The 14,387-nt window shown below is 35.0% G+C and overlaps 1 protein-coding gene across 1 annotated transcript; it reads right to left on the bottom strand.

The window, feature by feature from the left end:
• Positions 1-44: 44 nt before the first annotated feature.
• On the bottom strand, positions 45-3,338 carry LOC147549986 (Haloacid dehalogenase-like hydrolase (HAD) superfamily protein). The gene is made up of 6 exons (XM_086667748.1): positions 2,665-3,338; positions 1,420-1,548; positions 1,203-1,323; positions 1,035-1,116; positions 623-776; positions 45-528 (listed from the first exon to the last, which is right to left on the bottom strand). Exons 1-6 carry the CDS (start codon positions 2,953-2,955, stop codon positions 397-399), a joined length of 909 nt encoding a protein of 302 aa, XP_086523874.1. The 5' UTR covers positions 2,956-3,338; the 3' UTR covers positions 45-396.
• Positions 3,339-14,387: the final 11,049 nt, after the last annotated feature.

The following is a 14,387-nucleotide window of genomic DNA, read 5'->3' as shown; positions in this document are numbered from 1 at the left end:
AAAGGCTAAGAACTGAAAAATTAACCCAAAACTTGACCATGATGTTGCTGAGCAATGCCTTCATTAAATATAAATATATTGAAGTGCCCCGTTTTATCGATAACAACTTAAAGTTACATGTACAACTGGTAAATTTTCTGATCAAGAACAACTTTCAGAACTCAACATGAATGAAATCCCACAAACGAAAAGCATATAAACAATTTTTTTAAGCAACAAGGAGTTGAAGATAAAGAAAATGGATGGGTTGAAATCTTACAGACAGATGAAGTAATCGACCTCGAGAAGAAGTGCAGAAATAATAATAGTATCAAGGTTGTAGGCTTGGGCACTGTCCGTTTTCGCACGTTTATGCCTTGAGAAGAATTTCAGTTTCTTGGTGTAAGCTTCTTCATATTATGTCCATTCAGAAGCAGGAATTCCATGCTTTTGAAACCATTCAGGCATATGAAATCTTTCATGTAGTACAGGTCTTACGTCTTTCTGAAGAGACAAGTGCTTTAGAAGAGGAAGCAGGACATCTAAAAGCTGAAAACACCCAAAATTTTATAAAGCAAACTGGTGAGTAAGCGAGAGATATAAGATTAAATCTTTGATTTATATCCAATATAGTTTATTGTACCTGTTGATCGTAAGGCTGGCCCGGGGAAAATGAAACACAAGGTATTCCATTCAGAGGTTGCAATAGGAAACTGAAAGGGTTGTTGTCAACTATAACGATTCGACGAAGATCCTTTGATAGGCTAGAGAGATCTTTCACATGTTCCCTATACTTCCTGTGAATTGTAAAATTACACAAATTTCATCAAACCAACTAAATTTTGTCTCGGATTTGAAACTTCTACAAAATCGATTCCGTAGTTATATTCAGAGTAAACTTAAATGTTCTATTGAAATATAACAAAAAGGATATTGTCACTAAGTGACTGAACTATCCGGGTGCCATGCGAACGGCAAAAGAAGACTAAAAAAGACTATCGATGTTACATATAGTCATTTAGATTTGATGTAAACATGTTGAATCATAAACTTACGTGCTAGTTGTCGAAGGCCTGTAAAGACGATGGCTGAAAAGCTTTTCTTCGTCAATTATGTCAACAAGTGGTTTAGCATAACCTAGTGAAAGATGAAAAACGAGAGCCTGAAGAATTAAAGAACATAAAGTAAAACAAAAGGATATTGAATATAAAAGAAATGCATACCTTCAAGGCCAGCAGTAAAGAGCACAAGGTTGCCAAATTCACTACTTTGTTTTAGAAATTCATGTAAACCCGGACGCTCAAACACCGTAACATTATTCACCTTCGGTTTCCCATCAATTTCCTTCAGCCAAGACAATGGGTTATCTAGTAAGTTTCACCAGTGTAACATAATTGCTAATTAGTAAATTAAATAAACAAGTAATCTATGTAAGCAGACCTTGTCCGAAGACAGGCACTCGAGTTCAAACCAATTCAGGCCAGCTTCTGAAGCTTGATTGCGGACAGTAGAAGGCAAGCTAGATGTTTCGTATGCACAGACTAGAGTTTCATCCAAATCGAGAACAATCTGCAGTTGTTCGGAGGAATAAGTAGGGCTTTATATCATAAACCAATCAATTGAATGAAGTAGGAAGACAATCCCGTCTTATATTATATTTTTGTTTTAAACTAACATATTAGTAGGAAGAAAATCCCGTTATTTCAGTTGACATACGAGCTTTTTAACAAAATGTAAAAAATATAAAAATGAAATCAGTAAATAATACAGAAGTTAGAGCACAATTAAACTATTAAGGAAAATTTGCATTCGGAATGTGCTCCTTGAGAGAAGAGCCCAGAAGATTATCTAGGGTCTAAGAGACACTTTTAGATGAATTCTTCAACAATTACTTGTGCATAATCATCAGTACTTACATGATCAACCTCGAACTTTCTAGGGGATTTCAAGATATCTAAACTATTATTCACTAACATATTATTGAGAAAGTTTCTCAAAGCAGCGTTTTAGTCCTACAAGAATCATATTGGAGCACTTTCTAGGGGATTTCGAGATATCTACATGCGATGCACTAGAGTGTCATATATGTAAGTTACTCTAGTACATCAGACGATCCCAAGTCCCAGCTACATTCAGATATAAATCCATCAAATCATTTCTAGGTAACCAAGTTGATTACAAACTTGAGATCAATTTACATTTGAATAGGACGAAGAACTACAAAAGTATTGAAGTGTCCTTTATTCATAATCGCAAGCAGCTTCGACTCTGGAAGCCAAGTTGGGTATTCCTTCATCACCTCACGGACAAATACAAACCGGGTAAAGAATATTTAGCTCAAGGACTATACTTGTCCGCGATGATAACAATTCCATTGTGAATCTTTCATCCTCATGTAATGTTAGATACTTAGATGTGATAATGAATTTAGGTCGAAAGAACGAAATACCCGTGATTCGATGAACGGGTAGCCCTTAAATCCCTCATAAATTATATTGACAAGTTTGATTCACCCAAAAAGAAGAAATCAACTTCAATTTGAACTACCAAATTATATGTTCATCAATAACAATCAAATTCCAATGACTAAATTCATAGTACTAACCAGATTAATTATATCAATCAAGCTGAGTGAAGAAAAAACAAATGGGGAAAATTAGCAAATCAGATCGAAATTGAGCATACCGTAAGTTTCTCAATGCTTGGATTCTCATCTTGGATGCTAGCAGGAGTTGAATCGTCAATAATTGGAAGTTCAACAGTGGGCAAGGGTTTGAAAGAAGGAGAAGAAGAAGAGGAAGACATCAAGGATTGACGAAGACCAACAAATGAAAGAACTTGAGTCATTGAATTGGGTGTACCTCTAACGATCTGAACAAAGATCTGAAAGAAGAAAGCTAACCAGTTCATGAGAGATGTCCATACTGTTAGGGTTTTAGGGGAGTAGACTTCAGCTTGGGTAGCAAGCTCTGCCATGGCTTCTCTCTCTCTCTCTCTATGTCTGTTTGTCTTTTACTTTCTCTCTCTAAAAACACTTAGAGAGAGAGAGAGAATAGAAGAAGAGATGGGTAAGGAAGGGGTGTATCTTTGAGTCAAAACAAGTAGATGGAATTTGAAAGTAGGAGAAGAATGAAAAGGAAAACCCAATCTGTCTGTTCTTCCTTTCGTTTTAGAGTCCTTCTTTCTTTGCGTAGAGTTGATTCTTCTTTCTTCTTTCTCTCTCTCTCTAACTTTTTGAGTCTTGGGGTGGGCGGAGGTAACTTTTGTTTCTCTGTGCTTCTCTCTTTGGAACCACCAAAAAGTCCACCATCCTTCTTCCAAGTTTTTTTTTACTTTTAAATGAGTGAAACTGTGAAAAACAAATTAGACAAATTATTGGTAGAGGGAGATCTAAAAGGCACTCTATAAGTGTTAAAGGCGCCTCCCTCGAAGTAAAATTGTGTCGAAGCTTGTGAAGGAAAGAGACGTCTTTTTTTTAGTTGAACTAAAAAAAGAGACGGCTTTAAAACTTTCTTTTATTGTTACAACTTAAAAGGTAAGGAGTAAACGGATAGGAAACCTATACGATTCATCGGCTAACAAAAACTATCCAAAATGTATTCTCAAGGTAGTTCATATATAAAACATAATATGCCGATCCAACGAAACTTTAAACAATTTCGTATAATAAAAACTCCCTTATAAGATAACTATTAGTATCAAAATCCTAATGAAATAAATATAAACCTCAGCGATAACATAATGTCTATATAAGATCTGATAGATCTTTTATCCACCTTAAATCTCATAGATAATCTAAAACTATCGATATCACCAGCAACCTGCATTTGTCTACGCAGATAAGCAACATCGACTGTGTCATAAGGGACGCACTCCTAGTGAAGGAGAAAATTTTCCAACGACTTTGGTAGTTTTTGGTTACTAGGGAAAAAAAAAAGGAAAAATGTGTTCTTTAAACTTCAAATGTGATCCCTAAGAGTGAGGATTTATAAAGAGAAAAGTACAAGTACAAGATCAGCTTTTTGACCTGAATTCCGTTACGACTACATATAACCCGTGTTCGTAGGGCACGAATAATTTTGTTAGGTCGCGGCTTTGGGGCATCCAAGAAAGTGTTTAGGAAATAAAGACTTAATCATTCAAGATTGACTTAGGAGCATCTTTATGTTTAGCCAATTTTTCTCTTAATTGCATGTATCTTAATCTTCACCTTCTATTCTCCTTCATCACCACAATTTTCGACCACATATTATCTCTCCCCCCTCGCCTCCCTCCATCTCTCTCTCTTTTTCTCTCTGCTTCTCTATTCTTCTCTCATTCTTTCTCCCTTTCCCTATTTCTTTCCAACTCATTCGCTCTATATATCTCTCTCTGGCTCATTATCTCTCCCTCTCTCCCTTTCACTATCAACAAAGGGAAGTGTTTCGTCCATCTGAAACCCTCCTTTAAGGTCCCCTTCGTCTCAGATGAAGGAGTGAGGAGAAGGAAACACTTTCTTTTGCTGGAAAGTGGGGGAGAAAGAGAGTAAGGGAGAAAGACACGAGGAGATAGGGAGAAAAAGAAATGGCAAAAAATAAAAAAGTTAACTTTTGAAATCAAAATGTAGTTTTTCCTTAAGTTAAATCTAATTGATCAAGTATTTATTCCCTCGGAAACTTTTTTGGATGCTCCAAAACTGCGACCTTCTTTTAAATACAATATGTCAAATTTTGCTATCTAAGTACGTTATGGGCAAAAGCAATTCTTTGAAACATAATATGTCAGATTCTGCTGATGTCAAAATTTGTCAATCCGGTATCAGCCAGAATGATGAATTCGCGATGCTGGATCCCACTGTGATTTATGAGACTGCTACGTTGAAGACCGCTACGATCAATTATGCTCCCGCTCCTTTGAATCTGGGAGAAAACTTGCAAGGAGCTCGAAAATCTCTCTGACGCTCAAAACAGTTAGATCGCCCTTACAGCTAAAGAATTGAGTATTGAGTGAATCGTCAAGTTTGTACCTTCTTCAAGGCGATTTGATGATCTTTTATAGGCTACTTTGGTTGAATGTTGATAGGCGGTGCAATTGAGGTGGTTAGGATCCACCGTGTTTGATCGAAACTACTATATCGTAGTCAAAAGATATTATGGTTTACCTATGAGGTTATCCCGTATCTTTTGAAATTTAGGAGTTCCCCTGTTTAAAGATCCTTAATTGATATGTTTCCAAGTTTGTCGATTATTTAGGAGATATTTTATCCTTGGAAGACTCTAGACACCCAAGTTTAATAAATACTTAAGATCATCGCCGAATGAGATCTTTGATTATATTCGGGATTAAGTCGGTAAGCGTGAGGCACTTCTACCTCCCCATGCTTCGGGATAAAGGTATCGACCCTGCTTATGTAGACTTCCCTATCCTTCTCGTATATCCAAGGGTAGACCTGGTTTTATTTGAGTCACGACAGGGCTAAAGGCACCTACGACAATCGTAGTGACCCCCTAGTTTTGGGCTTAAATGGCAGACCCCTTCGGATTCAACTTACCTGTTGACATGACGCAGGTTGACCCACACCCTTTCATTCTTTTCTTGACTCATTGATCTTAGTCAACCGATGACCATTTTTTAGATCATCAGATTCTATAAGTAATTACAAAATGTCCTCCGAATAATAAAATAAATTTAGTGAGAAATTTTCTTGAGAGAAAACAAACTAACAAACGAAAAACTTTGAGAGAGACCATCCTGGAAATGTTAGGGTCAAAGAAAAATACTGACATTAGCATTTGGATCAAGAGTTTGTCTGTTATAGGGTCTGGGTCACAGACTAACAGTTGACTAGAGATGATCGTTAATAACCGTTTGTCTGTGACCCAAATGCTAATGCCAGTACTTTATGTTGACCCTAACACTAAGTATTAATGGGCCTAGAAGGTTACCCTAAATAGGTCTACACCCGCAAGTGCACGGGTGTCAAGTTGTAATATTTCCGGTAAGACCAGTTCATTCCTCAGAGACTAGTTTAAACTATTCTAAAACTTAGAATTAGTACGGGTTTTGGTTTTTTATTTTGGTTTTGAAATAAAATAAATAAAATATTAAAACGATTAAAAAGGTAAACGGATCAGTGGGGGAGAGGACCTAGGGTTTAGGAGTTCACCACATAAAATCACATTCAGACCCAATAATTATCTAATCAACTCTCTTTTTTTATAACTCAAAATTCAAGGTAATGAACTACCCGAATTCCGGAAGATGTATTCGTTAAAACCCGATTGATAATCATAAACTTGTAATTGTTGTATTTAGAAAAACAAATCTCTAAACTATTGATTATTAATCGATAAGCATACACCATCAAAGAATTTAATCTAAGCATGGTGTATCAAACTAAAAATATAGACAATGAAAAGAAAACAAGTTTAACTAACTAAAACAACTTAAACTTTTAAACACAATCAAGAGAATTAATCGCACAAAAATTGGTCTCCAAAAGCTTAAAAATTGGTTTCATCCTAGCCCTAGATGAGATGGTTAGCTAATCATAATATGAAATTAAAACAATTATGAAGAATAAGAGAGAATGAAAGGAAACTCAACTTTTTCAGCTATTTTCAAACCAAACAGGGCCTTAGGGAAGTGATTTCCTTCTGTTTTTCCCAGAATTCTGCCAAACGCACCTTCAGGGAAAACGATTTTTTCGTCTTCCCGGAAATGGATTCCCTGTGGGAAAATTATTTTCTCACCTTCTCCAATTCTCTTTCTCTCTCTAACTTTCTGTTTTATCTTTCTCTTCTCACTCTTTATGTTTTCTCTTTCTCACTAATACAAACAGTAAAGTAAGAATAAGAAGAATAACAAAATTAATCCGAATTGATTAAAAAGAGAAGAAGAAGATTGAAGACTCTGTTGATTTTCTTTATTTCTGTAATTTCTCTCTCTCTGTAATTTCTCTCTACAATTACTCTTTTCTCTCTTTAATTACTCTTTTCACTCACAAAAAAGAAATAAAATATAAAGAAGAGAACAGAAGTAGATGATGAAAATGATGATGTCTCTGTTTTTCTCTTTTTAATCTCTCTCTCTAATATTTCTGGTTTGGTTGAGCTCGAGAGGCTTCTTCTCCAAAGATCAGATAAGATCCCTTCTCTCTGTTCTTCAATATATATAAGAGAGAACATTAGTTGAAGTTGTCCCTCTCTGTCTATAATCTGTATAATTTCTTCCATTAGCACCTTCCATCCTTGTTGTCCACGATTTCTTTCTCTCTCTAAACCAATCTCACAAACCTCTCTTTAATTTATATCTTTCTATCTTTGATAAAATTCTCACTCACTGTGAGAAATCTCCAACCATCTCTCAATCTCCAGCTATCTCTTTTGAGAGAAAGAAAATCAAAACCAGTCGGTCTCTTTCTCTCTCTAAATATCCAGCCAAATCTGTAATCTTCTTATCCTTTACAAATCTTCAATCAAATTTGTCATCTCTCTTCCCATTCTCGGTTTCTCAAGAGATGATTATCTCTTTCTATTTACGTTCTTTGTAGTATCTAGTAAAGAAGGAAAGAAGTGAAAGAGAAAGAGATTTTGTAACATTCCTTCCTTTTCTTCTTCTAATAGAAATGGTAATAAGAGAGTGAGAGGGACGTCCAAGCAATCTGGTGCCAAGATTATTATTGCCGTTCTTCTTCTTTCCTTGTTTTGATAATTCCCAATATTCTCCATTATCTTTCTTTCCTTTTATTCTTATTTTCAAATTGTAAAACCAGAGAATGTGGGGATCAATCACCACGTGATTGTTGGGGATCAAAGAGTTTGATATGGTGCTTCACTGACAGCGTAGCGGGTGTTAGATCCAATCCAACACTCAATCTTAGAACCTCTGAGTGCCACTTAGGATTTTTAGAGTTTTTTCTTAAAACTCCTCTCCAATGCAACACTCTATTTGGATCTCTAAGATGGCGTGTCGAGGATGGAATAGAGATATCTCAAGAGGACACTCTATTTCTAGAGTGTCCTCTTGAGATATCTCTAATTGTCCAACTCATCAATATTTGATTTTCAACCAATAGAAATCGAGTCTTCTATATTTTCTAAAATAACTAATTATTTATTGACAAAAATAACTATGTCACATAAGTAAATAAGATATGTTTAGAGTTTTGCATTGGAGACAAAAAAAAATTGAGGATCTCTATTAAGGCCACCTAGGAGTGAGAATCTCAATTGGAACTTGGCACATAGGATGAATAGAGATTTTTGTGAGTTTTCCATTGGAGATGCTCTTACACCATAGCCTTAGATGGACCCACGTGTCTTTAAGCATGAACCGACCGCTAGATCTGTGAGGGCTACTTGCTTATCTTGCTTCGCGTTGCAGGAACTTAACAACTCAAACAAATGCCAGAGGCACGCCGATTTGACACAACACTCTACCGAAATATCACTCCCACCGTCGGATTGCAAGCCACGTGTCTTTGATTGTTCTGAAGTTGACTAGATTTTAACCCAAGCTTTGACTCGCTCCAATTAGCTCGTCCGGAGTCCGATTTTACTTCTATTTTCGCCCACGAGTTCGTCTTCGACTCTACTTCTCATTGGAGTATCAATATTGGCTAAGATTTCCAGGACCAGCAAATGACCAAACTACCCTTTTGTGTCTCTTTCTCCCATTTTTAACCACTTTCTGTGCTCAATTCCGTAGAAGACACCTGTACAAGAGAAACACACAATTCATGAGAGTAACTGCTCGAACTGGACTAACTAACCCAAATTAAGAGACTCAAATGAGTTATTTTCATCACTCATCACAAATCCAAAAGAAAAAACAACACTTCCCCACTTAGAATCCCAGAAAACCTTCACTCAAGGACCCATAGCAATAAAGTAAAAGAAAAAAAATTAAGAGAAAGAAGATTGACTAATACCTTAACTTGTAGCTCCGTCGCTTTTGATCAAGATCTTCCACTAAAGAAATTTGTCCCAAATAGAGATGAGATATAACGAGAGAAATCAAGGCAGGAGAGGCGCTTGAGGGGATCTGGGAATTGAAGAGAAGTAACAGATGGAATTGAAGAGTCCTCTTTGCATAGAGACACAACGGATGTAATAAAGGGCAGGATTTAAACTTTCCCAAAACAAAGGCCCGATTTGTGTGGTTTTAAAGCCTCGCCCTACATTTAATAAGAGAAGGTGAACAAATATATTTTTTTGTGAGAAGGTAAGAGATCTAAAGGTCAACATTAAATGATAAACTGAATAAACGGCCTGATTTATCTCTTGTGGACAATGAAGAAGAGTTGAACTTGTGTTGTTTTCTCATGGATTGTGATCCTATTAGTTATGAAGAGGTCATCCAAGAAAAAAAATTGGAAAATGCAATGAATGAAGAAATTAATGTAATTGAAAAAAATGATACTTGGGAATTGACAAGTTTACCAAAGGGATATAAACCTATTGGTGTAAAGTGGGTGTATAAGACAGTGAAGAATGCAAGTGGAGAAGTCCAAAGATATAAAACAAGACTTGTAGCTAAAGGTTACAAGCAAAGAGTCGGCATTGATTATAGTGAGGTATTTGCTCCCGTTGCTCGTTGGGAAACAATTAGATTGTTAATCTCTATAGCGGCTCAATATTCATCGAAGATTTTGAAGGAGTTGAAGGAGATGTCCTTCGATCAAGATGGAAATGCGAACAATATGTAGGCTAGGACAATTGATGAAGAAGATCATCAAGTCCGATTGATATAGGGGTCGTAGTGTCTAGCTAGAAACCAACTACGACCGCTAGAGATGAATTAGTGCATCAACATGGCTTCTTCTAATTAATTTCTTCCCATTAATTTCACCCCACCTTAAAAATCACTAACCATGCTAAAATGATGGGCTAGATTCATTTTAGTGATTCTCATTCATATCACCCTAAAGATATATGAGAGATTGATAAATAGTAAAGAGAGACGTTACAACTGTTTGCAATAACTTTTGACTATTGATTTGATGAGAGTGTTATGTATAAATTTAATGAGTGGGTGACGTTACAATTATTTGCAATAACTTTTGGCCATTGATTTAATGAGAGACTAATGTATTAATCCGTGGGTGAATAAATTTGTCAATTTTAGGGTGGGTAATAGATCAAAGGGTGAGTATTTTATCAAAGTTGGAACCAACGATCGGATTTGTCTTTTGATTTGTCCTAGTCAACAAAAAACATTGCGTTTTATATAATAGATGTTTTATTAGATAGATATTTATATATCTATGAATTCATTATTTAGTTATAGTTTTATTGAAATAGATATAAATATAAATATAAATATATACAAATTTTTAAATAGATATCTATATAATAAAACAGGTTGAAGAGTGCTGACTGGGAAAAACCCATGATAAATCTCAGCCTTTCATTTATGTCATTATAAATCATGGCCTTCCATTATCGGTACGTAACTCTATTGGTCATTATGTTCTTTTAATACAAAACCCCCATTGGTCTTAATTTCCCTCAATACTCTCAACAAAAAAAATCCCTCAATTCATTCAATTTCTCAATGGGCAGTGCTACTAGCGCCCCAAAATAAAGCACAACGCCTTAACGCCGAACTTTATGTGTAAACTCTAAATGCATCTTCATCTTCTTTCCCCGAGCTCCTTAACGCCTCTATCCCTCCATCTTCATCTTTAATTTTATTCAATTTTCCAATTACCCTACCCATATCCTTAACGCCTCTATCCCTCCATCTTCATCTTCATTGAAATATGCTCCAAAACTCCCATTTGGTTTATGTGGCCGAAATCACAAGCTACGGTTTTACTTAAATATTTACTTTGTTATCCTTCTTAGATGGAACAGTTTTATGATGTTTCTCTACAAATCGAGTTTCTTACAGGTATATCTAGCCCTCTTTTATTCAGTTCTTTTTCTTTTTGCCAATGTGTTTCTGGAAACCTAAATCTCTTCCTAAAGAGGTAAAATGATTTATTTGATGCTGAGATGAATTAAATTAAATAGTGTGTTGATCATTTTTCAGTGGGATTTATTTTTCCTGTAAAAGTAAATCTCCTTTCTTAGAGAGACACATTGTCTATTAATAGGACTTGGACGATTCATTTTAAGGAGAGACTCTATAGAATGTGAACTTTGACTTGATTCTAGATGAAAAACAAGAAATGTGTATCATATTTGATGCCCTTGTAGGATGGAAACACATCAAATAAGAACTGTATTGGTGTTTCCGGCATGAACTTTATGTGTAAACTCTAAGTTTGTAACAATTCCAGCAGAGAAGGTCTTTGGTTTTTCTCTTGTTTCTAAGTCTGGAATGGATGTTGAGAATATACAATTAGTCTAAGATAAGATGTTATGGTTGTTAATTGATCTGGTTTGCAGGTTCTCCAAGAATCTTAAATGGACAACCATCACCTTTGGGGTTGATTACGTTTTTCTAGGTTGTTTGTTTTCCTTCTCCGATATTTCAATCATATTCTTAGATGAAATTCATTTTATTGAAGGTAATTGATAAACCAACTCATTGATTTGAAATGGAAAACTTTACCTATTCGGATTCCATCACTGATTGCTTGAATACTTTTTCTGTTTGGTATTTTGATTTATGATTTCCCCTGCTCCTTTGCTGTAATTTATGTTGAACGTATTTATTCTTAAACTGTGACCAAACTAATAATCTAATATTTTTTTATGTTATTATTTGTAGTTGGGAATGGAGCCATTAAATCAGTATTCCGAAGTGGTCAGCTACGAAGAATCAACTGAGGTATCTATCTTTGAAATACGTTTTTTATGATTATTATTTTTCTTGAGTGTAATTTTGTACAGTAAAATTACCGCATGTAAGTAATCAGTTGAGATTCTAACTACTTGCGTCAAATAAGATAGAGATACATTTAAGTATAAGTATTTTACTACCTAACTTTTTTGCCAAATACATTTAGTTTTTATAGTCTATTTTCTATTAGTAGCAGAGAGATCCACACCGCACCTACCGTTTCTTTTGATATTTTTTCTGTTACCGTTGTATCTATGCAATTTTCAATTCTTCACCTAATTACGTTATGTTGCTTCACCTAATTACATGTCTTTCTAATAGAAAAATTGAAAGATCTTATTCTTCCATAGTTATTTCTTATGATCTCTTATTTTTGTTGTCTTTCACCAGGAAGACAGAAGAAGATAACGAGGGGATGATGTTAAGAAAATAAAAAGAATAGTTGTGAATTTGGTACTATGATCAATTTCATTGATATCCATTCAGTGGACTACGACTCGTAACCGAGCATCGTCAAACGTCACCCGTTTCTTTCTTCTCTGTATTTCAGCTGAGAAGTATTCTTGGAATATCTCCTTCTCCCTCTTCATTTGTGAACTCAACAGCTCAAATGGCGAACAATAATTTACCGTAAACTCTATTTGAATCGTAAAGCTTAGTTACGATTAATATACTTCTGAATCTCTTCGGTTTGTCCGACCTGCTTCTTTGTAGTCAAGTTGCTCATGTATGTTTCTAATTAATATTAGTTGTGTCTTCCATTACCAGTATGAACAAGGATTGTGTCTTATTATGTTGTATCGTACGAAATGATTTTTGTTTGGGTTATTAGGGGTTTAGGCTTGATTAACAGTAATTTGTGTTCTCTTTCTGCTTTAGTCTGATCATAACTGACAAATTTCAAGAATTGTTTGTTTGTGATTTGCTTTTAAATTAGGCTTGATTAATAGTAATTTGTGTTCTTAATACTAAAATTTGTGTTTAAGTGGGTTATTCATGCTTTGATTTACTGTTTTGAGTCTCAATTATATTCCTTTTGAAGTTTACTTATGCTTTTGTTCAGGCTTATTGTCTTTTCCTTTCATCTGCGCTACAACTTGCGAACTTTTTTTTTTCTCTTTTGCTGTGCTAAGGCTACCATAATATGTTTCTCTTACATAACCATGGGGATTATATTCAGTCGAAAACTACTCTAGATTTTGTACTATTTTTCTCTTCGCAAGGTCGGATTGAAGAAAAAAACATTTACTTCACCATTTCTACACCATCTAAAATCACAGAAATACTTGCGAATCATATAATTTTATTCACATCACATACATGGTATAGGTACCTTGCGCGATAACATATCACGTGAGTATCCGATACGCAAGGGTTATAGCTCTTGGGTACACTATTTTTAGCGGCAGTGTATTTTGGACTATTTTTTTTGTATTCCTAGGCTTTGTTAATCAATACAAAAAAGTTAACATTGGCGCTGCTTTTTTGACATAGGAAATGCACATTAGGTTCATAGTATTGTCGATGGTTATAGTTTTATATGTCAGATCAATTCATATTCTTGGTTGATATGTTGGAAATCGTATTTTTCTGATATAAATCACCAACTGGGATTTCTGTTACAAAATAAATTATGTTGCTTAGCTTAACCTCATAATACGAGAATTGTCTAACTGGTGCGGAATTGTAGAATTCTTACATCTTTAACTTCTTGAGAAGTTTTTGATGGCTTTGTCTATAAAGAAAATATTTTTCGATCACATAACGATAGTTTTATTGTTAGAAGTAGCATAATTGGTTGGTTTTCTACCCAACTAATTCAATAAATATTTCATGATTTGATTAATTACATAATTTCAGAGATTCAACTTCTTAATTATTTAGTTGAACACACAGACAAAACTTATCATGCTTAACGAGCGAAGCGTTGTGACGTTTAAAATGCTCAGGGAGAGCGTCCGTGCCGGAGGCACGGGTTATATCTAGTCTATATAATAAAACAGGTGGATGGGTGGTGACTGGGACTAACCCCTTGATAAATCCGGTCGTCCGTCCCACATCAACCCTATTATCCACCGTTGGATTGAATCACTCTTTTTAGTGGCTATAGCTCGGACAGACACATCTCTACCCACGGATGTGCCTCTTTTCATTTCACTCCATTAAAACGATCAATTGTTTTTGAGAACTTTTTTTCCTTCGTTCGTTTGGTAATCTACGCCGGCAAGGTAAGCATTTTTCCTTCTCAATCGATTTGTGTTTCTCTGTATCTGTCCTATGTTCTTTAAGAATTTCAGTCGATCAATTGTCAAAATCTTTTTGTGCTTCTTACAGTTTTGATTCGTTTGGAGATTCAGTCGACGCCGGGAAGGTTAGTACTTTTTCTTCTCAATCGTCTTTCTTGTGTTATCTGAATTTTAAAAATTTCGATTTTGTGCTTCTTTGAATTTGTTTGTGCTTCTTTGAATTTATTTCTCAATATTGAATTTCGTTTAAGTTTCGATTCGTTTAGAAGATAATAAAAAGCACATCAAACAATTACTAATCTTTTTTATATTTTTTTTCCTTTACTTTTTAGTTTTTTTTTTTTTTGTTAAACTAGACCTCATAAATTAAAGCAAAATGTTATTACAATA

Source organism: Eschscholzia californica, unplaced genomic scaffold (assembly GCF_041429995.1).
Source record: "Eschscholzia californica isolate CP2 unplaced genomic scaffold, dmEscCali1.0.p SCAF_3, whole genome shotgun sequence".
In the NCBI taxonomy this organism is placed as follows: domain Eukaryota; kingdom Viridiplantae; phylum Streptophyta; class Magnoliopsida; order Ranunculales; family Papaveraceae; genus Eschscholzia; species Eschscholzia californica.
The sequence above is the reverse complement of the archived record's forward strand: the minus strand, read 5'-3'. Positions and strand labels throughout refer to the sequence as shown.